This window comes from Theobroma umbraticum, unplaced genomic scaffold (genome assembly GCF_002168275.2).
Source record: "Theobroma umbraticum cultivar Fairchild unplaced genomic scaffold, ASM216827v3 scaffold_204.0, whole genome shotgun sequence".
Classification (NCBI taxonomy): Eukaryota; Viridiplantae; Streptophyta; class Magnoliopsida; order Malvales; family Malvaceae; genus Theobroma; species Theobroma umbraticum.
The window spans coordinates 1,215,013-1,225,396 of NW_018397267.1; the positions used below are offsets into that span (position 1 = coordinate 1,215,013).

General features: G+C 38.1%; 3 protein-coding genes across 4 annotated transcripts; 2 read left to right on the forward strand and 1 right to left on the reverse strand.

Moving 5' to 3' along the window:
- Window positions 1-125: 125 nt before the first annotated feature.
- On the forward strand, window positions 126-1,613 carry LOC110424300 (cysteine-rich receptor-like protein kinase 34). Its single transcript, XM_089784876.1, has 4 exons — window positions 126-357; window positions 532-769; window positions 884-1,034; window positions 1,121-1,613. Exons 1-4 carry the CDS (start codon window positions 126-128, stop codon window positions 1,451-1,453), a joined length of 954 nt encoding a protein of 317 aa, XP_089641002.1. The 3' UTR covers window positions 1,454-1,613.
- Window positions 1,614-2,660: 1,047 nt separating this feature from the next.
- LOC110423767 (cysteine-rich receptor-like protein kinase 25) lies at window positions 2,661-6,083 on the forward strand. The gene is made up of 7 exons (XM_021438123.1): window positions 2,661-3,879; window positions 4,024-4,161; window positions 4,250-4,371; window positions 4,624-4,834; window positions 5,001-5,238; window positions 5,339-5,489; window positions 5,576-6,083. The coding sequence occupies exons 1-7, from the start codon at window positions 3,051-3,053 to the stop codon at window positions 5,891-5,893; spliced, it is 2,007 nt and encodes a 668-aa protein (XP_021293798.1). The 5' UTR covers window positions 2,661-3,050; the 3' UTR covers window positions 5,894-6,083.
- Window positions 6,084-6,166: 83 nt separating this feature from the next.
- On the reverse strand, window positions 6,167-8,979 carry LOC110423774 (cysteine-rich receptor-like protein kinase 34). Of its 2 annotated transcripts, none has more exons than XM_021438134.2 (7): window positions 8,029-8,979; window positions 7,815-7,940; window positions 7,585-7,700; window positions 7,217-7,427; window positions 6,874-7,108; window positions 6,583-6,727; window positions 6,167-6,498 (listed from the first exon to the last, which is right to left on the reverse strand). In XM_021438134.2, exons 1-7 carry the CDS (start codon window positions 8,831-8,833, stop codon window positions 6,172-6,174), a joined length of 1,965 nt encoding a protein of 654 aa, XP_021293809.1. In that variant the 5' UTR covers window positions 8,834-8,979; the 3' UTR covers window positions 6,167-6,171. The 2 variants fall into 2 exon arrangements, with proteins under 2 accessions (XP_021293809.1, XP_021293808.1); XM_021438133.2 differs by having other exon boundaries at window positions 7,585-7,706.
- Window positions 8,980-10,384: the final 1,405 nt, after the last annotated feature.

Sequence of the window (10,384 nt, forward strand, 5' to 3'; positions counted from 1 at the left end):
GCAGTGTGTATAAGGTAGAATTTAATAGCATCACTGCAGCTTTGTCTAGTTTGTTGGTTTTGCAGCAGTTCAGTTTGGACTGTTATGAAGCTTTAGAAGTTGATCAATGAAAAGATTCATCTCAAATGCCTATGTTGTTCAATCAGGGTGTACTTGCAAATGGTCAAGAAATAGCAGTGAAGAGGCTATCAAGAAGTTCTAAACAAGGTGCGGAACAATTCAAGAATGAGGTTGTATTGGTGGCCAAACTTCAGCACCGGAATCTCGTGAGGCTGTTGGGATTTTGCGCGGAAGGAGAAGAGAGGATGCTCCTCTATGAATTTGTGCCCAACAAAAGCCTGGACTACTTCCTATTTGGTCAGCCCTCTTCAACATTCGTTTTCACCAAAAACATACACATACATGTTCTGGATTGAATTGATTTTTTCTATGGACATACCCATTGTTTTTCTATATTACAGAAAAGGGTTTTCTGTTTTAATCTCCTTTCCTGTATAGTTCCTTAGATTTGAGGTCATATCATGTGTGCAGATCCTGAAAAGCAAAAACATTTGGATTGGCCAAGACGTCTCAAGATAATCAAAGGAATTGCTCGGGGGCTTTTGTATCTTCATACAGATTCAAGGCTCAAGATTGTGCATCGTGATCTCAAACCTAGCAATATCTTATTGGATGAGGATATGAATCCCAAAATATCAGATTTTGGCATGGCAAGAATTGTTGAAGAAAATCAAAACCTTGAAGAAACCAAGAAGATTGTTGGTACATAGTAAGTTTGCCCATAACCTTTACTTTTACTAACCGATGAAGTATGAACTATGTTTAGCTAGCTTTAATTGACTAATTAGATTAGTGACGAAATGCTAACTATACCACATTTTAGTGGTTACATATCTCCAGAATACGCACTGCATGGACTATTCTCTTTCAAATCCGATGTGTATAGCTTCGGTGTATTGACACTGGAAATCGTACATGGCAAAACAAACACTAGTTTCTTTAACTCTGAATGTGCGGAGAACCTTCTCAGCCATGTAAGTTGGAGATGAAGTTTCTTTCGATGATGCTCATGTTATCTCCTCTTAAGACAGCAGAATTAACATAGTTTTGATCGATAAAGGCTTGGAGGTGGTGGAAGCAGGGGACGCCGCTGGAGACGATGGATCCAACCTTAAAAGATTCTTACGTGAGTGATGAAGTAATTAGGTGCATTCAGGTTGGCTTGCTATGTGTCCAACAAAACCCAAATGCGAGGCCAGTGATGGCAAAGATTGTTCCTATGCTTAGCAGCTCCGCCGTTTCTGTACCACCACCACAACAACCAGCATTCTTTTTTGGTCCAAAGACAGCAGGAAGCACCTCGATTGTGGAGCTGGAGTTTGATCAATCAACAAGCAAGTCAAAATGCTCATCAATAAATGAAGCATCCATCACTGAATTTTACCCTCGATAACAAGTTGGAACAAACTATTTCTTCCATTAACTCCATGTAAGTGTTATATAAATATGAACGCATAAACATGATTACAACGGCGGCCATGTTTAGACAATACCATTTAGCAACATTTCTAAGTCACAGCCCAAATCATAGCCCAAGATAGGCCTAAAGTGGGATGGGCTTGTAGGCCTGGTGAGCTGACCAACCTCCAACCCATAGATTGCTATTAAAAAAATTAAATTCTTTTTTTTTCTTGTTTTTGTTTTAATAATTCTAGAATCCTTCATATCTTAATCCCAATCTCGTCAAAAGTAAGGTTGTGAATGATTTCAATATTTATGCAATCTTTTTTCTTCAATGGATAGAAATTACCATCAAATATGAACTAAAATATAAAAATCTTCAACATTCGTGATTTGAAATTATTAAGTTTTGTTTTTTATCTATAAAATTAGGATTCAAATTGCATTTTTATAGGTTATTATATCCTTAAGGTGAATGAACCATTGGAGTCAAAAGTTAGGCTTAAGTTCAATCAATAATATTGCCAAATAAATCAATAAAAAAATCATTACTTAAGAAAATTTATCCTCTGGCTTGCTATGATCCAGGGTACGTCGGAAATAACATTTTAATAAAAGTCCCATCTCTGTCAATCCTTGCCTCTTGACCCGACGAAACATCTAGTTACCATAATTAATTAGTTTTTAGTATGAAAAATATGACTATAAACTATATAACACTTTCTATTGGTAAGCGTGGAAGGGAAGAATATATCTCAAGAAAATCTTTGGCTTATGAAATATTGGCCACATCTTATGGGTCAGTAGAGGTCCATTCCAGCTTTTGTAATGTGTTGGAACTTGCAAAAGAACGAAGCGAATGTTGTAATATTAGTTTGGATATCTTTCAATAGTTTTCTGTAGACTTCATCGTGCACGCAGTGTTTATGTTAACCCCGCTGGGCCTTCCGTGTTTGTTACTTTGTGTGGAAATCTCTGTTCATCACCTGATCGATTAGAGAGAAGAATAACACTATCCGAAGACCAGCTTAGAGCTAATTAGACCGACCCAGGAACTTATTGGAAGGGACAGTTAAACATTGATAAGACTATCAACAAGATTACAGTCGCAAACCCATCTGGTTAACTTTGAACCTGGAGGAGCGTAAAGCAGTGGAATTTTAAAGAGCTGACAGCCCTGCTTTATGTACCTGCGGGCCTTGAAGAGATAAAGAAATCAACTCGGCTTATTTTCCTCCTCTCGCTTTAATTATCCACCCGCACTCCAGTAGCGTTTGGTCGACTTTTCACCACTTGTATTGTTGGAAAATGAAAAACAAAAGAAAAATGAAAAGAAATAAAGCTCAAAGACTTCTGCAATGAATGGCGTCAACTGGCCCCTAGTTTCCGTCAAAATTGATGGTTGCTCCATCTTCTGAACCAAAATTTTTTCTGTTAAAGGGGAGCTAGGTTTCACTACATATCTCAACAATCCTGGTGGCTTCCTGACTCTCCCTGATCATCGCCTGAGTTTCATTTGGAACCTCGCAAGGAAGAAAAAGAACTAGAATCACACAAGAGAATTGCTCGTTTTTAAAAACCCTTTCCTGATGATACCAAAATCAGAGGAAAAGCTGATTATCACCATGCTTTCCTTTAACATCTCCAAGACCTTTGTGATTTACTTCTGGCTAAGCTTGCTTAAGCTCATCCTCACCTGTCGAGGTGCGCCTATTTTCTTATATCATGACTGTACAAATACAACTAGTTTCAGTACTAATGGTACTTTTCAGCGAAGTCTCAATCTCCTTCTCTCATCTCTTTCCTCTAATTCGACCCGTGACAACAGATTCTACAACCTCACAGTTGGCAGTGACCCTGAAAACATTGTTTATGGCCTCTTTGTTTGCCGTGGTGATGCCACCGACGACCTCTGTCGAGACTGTGTCGAGACGGCTACCAAGGACATAGTTCAACTTTGCCCCGCGGACAAAGCGGCCATAATTATCTACGAGGAATGCATGTTACGTTACTCGAATCAGAATTTCTTTGGCAAATTGGAACTGAAACCTTCTTTGCAACTGGTGAACAGCCTAAATATTTCGCAACAAAAGCAATTCCTTGAAGTGCTAGGAAGGACGACTCGCAACGTAACTGCAAAGATTGCAAATGATCGATCTGGTAGAAGGTTTGCCACCGTAGAATCACCCTTCACGAGTAATCAAACGATATACGCACTTGGGCAATGCACGCAAGACTTATCTGTGGCAGATTGTAATAAATGTCTTGAAGCAGCATTTGCTTATTTTATTCCGGGTAATAGCGGGGTCAAGGAAGGAGGCAGAGTTATATTTCCAAGCTGTAACTTTAGGTATGAATTGTACCCATTTTACACTGTGGCAGCGTCGCCTACCTCGCCTCCAGGACCGGGCTCCAAAGGTAAAGTTGATGGTAATATGTTTAATCAGTGATGTACTATCACATTTCTTTACCCTCCTCAGCCTCAACACCTAGCAACAAGGGCCCATGCCCCCCAAACCATCTTTATACTTGAAAGGGTTTGTTTTACGGTGTGTTACGCAGGGAAAAGGAACCTACCACCAGGGAAGATAATCGGCATTGTTACCGCGACTGTGGCCTTTGTTGTGCTTTTAATCGCTGCGTTCTGGTCCCTAACCTGGAAAAGAAAAAAGAATCAACGTGCCATGGAAGAACAAAGAGGTAAATCATCAGAGAAAGAAAAAGCAGAAAAATGTGTTATACAGTTTTCAATCTTAACTACAGATTAATACTCTGTTTTGTTGCTCAGCTGCAAATGATATTACAACCGTAGAGTCCTTGCAATTTGATTTCGGGACAATTGCAGCCGCCACAAACAAGTTCTCTCATGTTAACAAGCTAGGTGAAGGTGGATTTGGTCAGGTTTACAAGGTAGGAAATTAGTAATTAATACCAAGTCTTCATGCACCATCCATATCTGTTTGCCTGTCGGATTAGGGACAATCAATTTAGCCAATTACAACTCTGCTTAGGGGCAGCCAATTCTAGGTCCAACTCCAACCTACATTATCCCTCTCCCCCCAAACTCCCCATGATATGAAGGGAATTAACAATTCAAATTATGTTCAAGGAGTAGAGATTTTTAAGATTTAATAACTCATTGAAAATTTTTAAAATTATCAGGGCATCCTTCCTAGTGGACAAGAAATTGCTGTGAAGAGGCTATCAGGAAGATCTGGGCAAGGTGAAAAGGAGTTTAAGAATGAGGTTGCAGTGGTAGCCAAGCTTCAGCATAGAAATCTTGTTAGGCTCTTGGGCTTTTGCTTGGAAGGAGACGAAAAGTTGCTCATTTATGAATTTGTGCCCAACAAGAGCCTTGACTGTTTCCTATTTGGTAATGGCACATGTCAACTTTTCTTCTTTCTGTGCTGTCTTATCCATTAGGAATTCATAAGATTTTACCCCATTAAAAGTAGAAATAGAATGCATTCTGCAATACACTTCTAATTGATCAAATAGTTTGATAATTTACTGGAGTTTATGATTCTTATGTATGCTAGGCACCCAAAAACGAAGAGAATTGGATTGGCCAACTCGCTACAATATTATTAAAGGAATAGCTAGAGGGTTGCTTTATCTCCATGAAGATTCTCAACCCAGAATCATACATCGTGATCTTAAAGTTAGCAATGTATTATTGGACAGAGAGATGAATTCGAAAATTTCTGATTTTGGTATGGCAAGAATTTTCGGAGTTGATGAACACCAAGGCAATACTAGTAGAATAGTTGGGACATAGTAAGTTATGAAATCTTTTCTATGCATTTGCATCTGCATATTTATTATGTCTTTTTTTTTGTTTTCCTAAATCTATTGTATTAACATTGTTAGCTTGTAGTGGCTATATGTCTCCAGAATACGCAATGCATGGACAATTTTCAGTGAAATCCGATGTGTATAGCTTTGGAGTGTCCGTTCTTGAGATTATCAGTGGCAAGAAGAACAACAGTTTTCATCAAGTAGATGGCTTTGAGGACCTGTTAAGCTATGTGAGTAAAAATGAATAATCACTCAAATTCGATTTCGGAAAAATGAATTGCAAATTAAAATTGTGAACATGTACGAGTTGTTGCAGAGCTGGAAGGTGTGGAGTGACGGAACAGCCTTGGAATTGTTGGATTCAACGTTGAGAGAATCTTATTTGGAAGATGAAGTTATCAGATGTATGCAGATTGGCTTGTTATGCGTTCAAGAAGATCCTGCTAAGAGACCCACCATGACTACAATCGTGCTTATGCTTAACAGTCAAATTCTTACCTTAGAGGCACCTCAGCGGCCAGCGTCTTTCTTTCGCTATAAAGACGAAATCAGTATTCCCCCAAGTCAATCTCCCTTCCTCTCAATGCCATCGTCTATAAATGAAACCTCCATTTCTGAAACATACCCAAGGTAGCTTTTACCTTCCTTTTTTTTCTATGCATGTGAATTATGAAGTTAAGCTTATTGGAGTCTGGAATGTTACACAGAAAAGTCTGCTTTGTTAGCAACTCTTTTCTCAATCAATAGTGGAAAAGGCTTGATTATTCAGAAACCAAGATTTGAGATTGAAATCTTAGTAACGAGAAGTTCATCAACAATTTTTTATGTAAAAAAAAGAAATCCTTGATTGAAAGTGAAAGAGATGTTCATGGGGATAGACCTAATTCAGATATATCCTCCATGCTTAATGTTTCATCTAGGATCTAGTGTAGTAATCGAAACCTCATTTCTACTGCATTGATCTGAATTATGATCTGTTGTTGATGATGATGATGCCTCTGACTGCACGGTAGAGGCTGAGAGCATAAAGGCAGGTGTGGAGGGCATTGGAATTGACATGGAACTATCACTGAGCATCAGAACAACAGAGTTCATGGTTGGCCTACTAGCGTAATTTTCTTGAACACAAAGCAATCCGATATGGATGCATCTTGTCATTTCACTTCTTGAGCCAGAACCATCCCTCAAAAAAGGTTCCACTAGATTTAAAGCTCTCCCTTCCCTCCAATTTCTCCAAGCCTGCAAATTTTTCAACAGTTAAGGAGAGAGCAGCAACATACACACAAGGGAAATGAAATTGTACTTAAGTCTTTTTGCACTTACATAGGTTAGAAGATCCACACCATCCTTACGAAAATTGCAGATTTTGTCACCACAAATGATTTCCAGGATCAACACACCAAAGCTATAAACATCAGACTCGAGTGAAAATTTTCCATGCTTTACGTATTCGGGAGCCATATATCCACTGGATGCAATATATAGATAAAATTAATGAATATAAATGAAATGAACTCTGATCAGTGACTGCTAAATTGCCTAAATTTCTTATGGTTTACACCTACAATTATAAATCATAACCATATGCCTATTCCAAGGTAGTAATGTACTTACAAAGTTCCTGCTACTCTTCTTGTCCTGTCTCTAGTTTGATCCGCTGCAAACAATCTTGCCATTCCAAAATCAGAAATTTTAGGATTCATCTCTGCATCTAACAGAATATTTGCAGCCTTCAGGTCACGATGAATGATTCGATATTGAGAATCTTCATGAAGGTAAAGTAATCCCCGAGCAATTCCTGCTATGATTTTGAATCTTCTGTCCCAATCTAATCGTGGTTTGACTGGATCTACAAAGCCATGAAGATTACAGGTTTGTTATTTTTATTCTTCATGGTCTAGGCTTAGAAAAAACGATCAGAATTTAATTCTTGAACTGATATGAATTGCAGAAGTACCGAATAGGAACTGGTCCAGGCTTGAGTTTGGCATAAACTCAAATATAAGAAGCCTTTCTCTTCTTTCCAAGCAAAAGCCTTGGAGCCTAACCAAATTCCTGTGCTGAAGCCCTGCCATTAACAGAACTTCATTTTTAAATTCCATTTTTCCTTGTCCAGATTCATAATGTAGCCTCTTTACAGCTATCTCTCGTCCGTCCTGAAGCCTACCCTGAAATCATTTTAACCAAAATGAAAAATAATAACATGAAAAGATCAGAAATATTAAACGCAACCCAATGTTTTTCTAAATTGAAAAAGATGATTGAGGAAACTCCAAATTGAAGGTTTCAATTCCCTGCCTAGTCAATCTCTGATTGCCTACTTACCTTATAAACAGCACCAAATCCACCTTGTCCGAGCATGTTACTCTCGGAGAAATTGTCTGTTGCCTCTCTTACCGCTTTGAAGTCAAATTGTAATGATTCCAAGCCGTCATCATCGCCTGTGGCTTGACAACAACGTTAATTAATACATGAAAAACAAAAGAACAAGCACTTGCAAAGATTTGTGGACTAAAGCTAGATATGTGATGTATTGAGAATGAACTATTACTTACTTTTCATCTGTCTCTTTGACTTTCTCCTCTTTCGTAGAAGAACGCAAATGAGGACGACCATTGCGATGAAAATAATGATTGGAACAACAATAATCACAATAGTTCGAGATTGATTACCTCCATTTTCTGCTTGAGCAAGATATGTGTTCAGTAAAATCGAGAAAAAATCCAGTAGAAAGTGATTTCGTCTAGGGGCCATGCGATTAGAGCTTACCTTTTATTGTTGCTGTTGTATTCTTAGTTGAATCTGGAGGAGAGTTACTAGGTGGAGGCGAAAGAGATATGCGCACAGTGTCAGTAGTAGGTGCAAAGAAGGTATACAAATCCCAACGCATACGGCAGCTCGGTGTCTCGACATAACCTCCTTGATAAGTGCGGCAACATGCTGTGTACCGGCGGACCAATGTCCTTAGACAAGTTAAGCAATCACTCTGGGACAAATCTGGAGTGCACTGCATTAGTGCCTGTATCTCATCAGCCACCCCAGTTGCATACTTGAGCCTTGAAGAACCCATGGAAGCTTTTGTAGCGACGGCTTCCATTAATTCACCCCAAACCTGAAAAAATTGTGTTATATTCGATGCGGCGTCATTAATGTCATTCGGGTTAATTGCCTCTTGTATCGGATCCAGTGCCAGAACCCCAAAAAAGGATTGGTTTGAATAGCGCACTAAGCATGGAATATCACCATCCCATGAAAATCCTTCCTTCTGGTTTGTACAGTTTGTTATAAGTTGTTGGGCTGTAAAATTGACATAGGTAAGACAATCTTCTGCAGATAAGTCCCCTCTGCAAAGTGCTTGAGCGTAAACTTTATTGGGTTCTTGGCCAATGGTGGCATTGAAGAAACCACCTTTTTCCAAGACATTAGTTGGGAGAGAAGTGAGGATGAGATCACGGTTTCTACCGTATGTACTATTAGTGGTGAAGTTGCCGGTTTCAAGACAAGTTTGGGCAGTGGTAAGCCCAATGCCTGAAACAATAAGACACAGAACAAAAACCAGGTTCTTGACATACATTGCGCGAGTCTACGCTTGCTTATTTTGATCCAGCATCCAAAAGCTGGAGAGATTGGGAAGCCGATAGAACAAAACTGTAGGAGTAGATCATGAGAGTTTTCCGCTTTCACTCTACTACAATGAAAAGACAGCGTTCCCCTTCATTAGACTTTCTTTGAAAACTCCCAACGTGACTTCATAATTGGCGGCTGATCAATTGTCACTAGGATAATCAAATCCCAAACTCTACCATGTGAAAACCAATGCTTAACCCTCGGTTCGGTTGACAATACCTATCCAAAACGGAGAACACCTAGGAGCGTTGCTACAGGTTTGAATGTGTTGATCCTAGCAGCCTTTGCTTTTGGGTCTCTGTCTTGACTCGCCGAAAGGCGTCTCAGTAAGCTTGTCATGGGCTCACCCTCATGGGAGATTTTCCCCGAGAATATGAGAAAACTAGTTGTTATATATTCGTGGGAAAACGTTTCCAATGCCGGGCATAGGACTTCCGTCTCTGGTCAAACTAATCCTCCTTGTCGTCCCTAGGCATTCTTTTACTATTCTTTTTGCTTTAACAAAAGACAAAGTATACCCCTTTTGCACTCCACTTTCTTTGCTTGACTTCCGCACTGACTCTACCATTCCTATTTAATTTCTAAAATAAACAAAATGATTAGGATATTATCAAGGCACTAAACAATTACCTTGGCAGGTTTGGGATATGTAAATAATAACATAACAATAAAGAGAAAGCTGAGATATATTAGTACTACTTAAAAGCAAGTTGAAAGCCATAGCAATAGATTTCTTTTAGAAGTAAGAAACATTATCACTGGCTGCCATGGTTGAACAAATCAAAGAAAAGCAATAACAGGTTTGTTTTCATGCATATTATATTTAAGTAATATATATAAAAAAAATAGATTGTCTTCGATTTGACATACTATACTAACAAGTAGGCTGATCATGCGTGCAAGATTACCAAATTTCCAAATATTCTATCTGCTAAGTCTGCCTTTAAATTTTTATTTTTTTCCTTGAATTTTATTTTCACAAGAGATTAGATAGAAATTTAACCGTAATTTAAAAAAAAGTATAATGAAAACCTCAAAGCCCCAAAATGTATCATTTATCATACTATCTTCTTTTCCTATTTGATCTGGCTTTAACATATTTAATTAATTAATACCACATGTGCTAGAAAACATAAATTTAATGCCATATTATTAATTCAGTCTAACTCTCCACTTTTTCTTTTAGCTTTTTGCAATGAAACTACCATTTCCTATTTTATATGTATCCTTACTTAGTATATAAAAGATTCTCTTCATTATCATTACTAAGTGTATATTTCTTAGTTCCCAACAGCTAACAACCCAATATTGAAATCAACTTTGCTTAAAAGTAATATATTTCACGTGGATAACTCTTTTTGCTTTATATAAACGTGGATAGTTCTTTGACTATATAAGATGTATTACTTATAAAATACTTGAGAGGCTGCTACTTGCAAATAACTTTTTTTCAAAAAATTAATATTTAATAGCCATCAATTTTTAAGAAAGCCAAGAC

What these genes read in the sequence shown, in the direction of transcription:
- LOC110424300 (XM_089784876.1), top strand. Translation starts at nt 126, where the DNA reads ATGCCTATGTTGTTCAATCAGGGTGTACTTGCAAATGGTCAAGAAATA. An exon ending in CCTGGACTACTTCCTATTTG is followed by an intron (nt 358 to 531) that starts GTCAGCCCTCTT and finishes TCATGTGTGCAG; the next exon opens with ATCCTGAAAAGCAAAAACAT. An exon ending in CGGAGAACCTTCTCAGCCAT is followed by an intron (nt 1,035 to 1,120) that starts GTAAGTTGGAGA and finishes TGATCGATAAAG; the next exon opens with GCTTGGAGGTGGTGGAAGCA.
- LOC110423767 (XM_021438123.1), top strand. Translation starts at nt 3,051, where the DNA reads ATGATACCAAAATCAGAGGAAAAGCTGATTATCACCATGCTTTCCTTT. An exon ending in TGCCATGGAAGAACAAAGAG is followed by an intron (nt 4,162 to 4,249) that starts GTAAATCATCAG and finishes TTTGTTGCTCAG; the next exon opens with CTGCAAATGATATTACAACC. An exon ending in AGTAGAATAGTTGGGACATA is followed by an intron (nt 5,239 to 5,338) that starts GTAAGTTATGAA and finishes GTTAGCTTGTAG; the next exon opens with TGGCTATATGTCTCCAGAAT.
- LOC110423774 (XM_021438133.2), bottom strand. Translation starts at nt 8,833, where the DNA reads ATGTATGTCAAGAACCTGGTTTTTGTTCTGTGTCTTATTGTTTCAGGC. An exon ending in GTCAAAGAGACAGATGAAAA is followed by an intron (nt 7,707 to 7,814) that starts GTAAGTAATAGT and finishes GTTGTTGTCAAG; the next exon opens with CCACAGGCGATGATGACGGC. An exon ending in CCTGGACCAGTTCCTATTCG is followed by an intron (nt 7,109 to 7,216) that starts GTACTTCTGCAA and finishes ATGGCTTTGTAG; the next exon opens with ATCCAGTCAAACCACGATTA.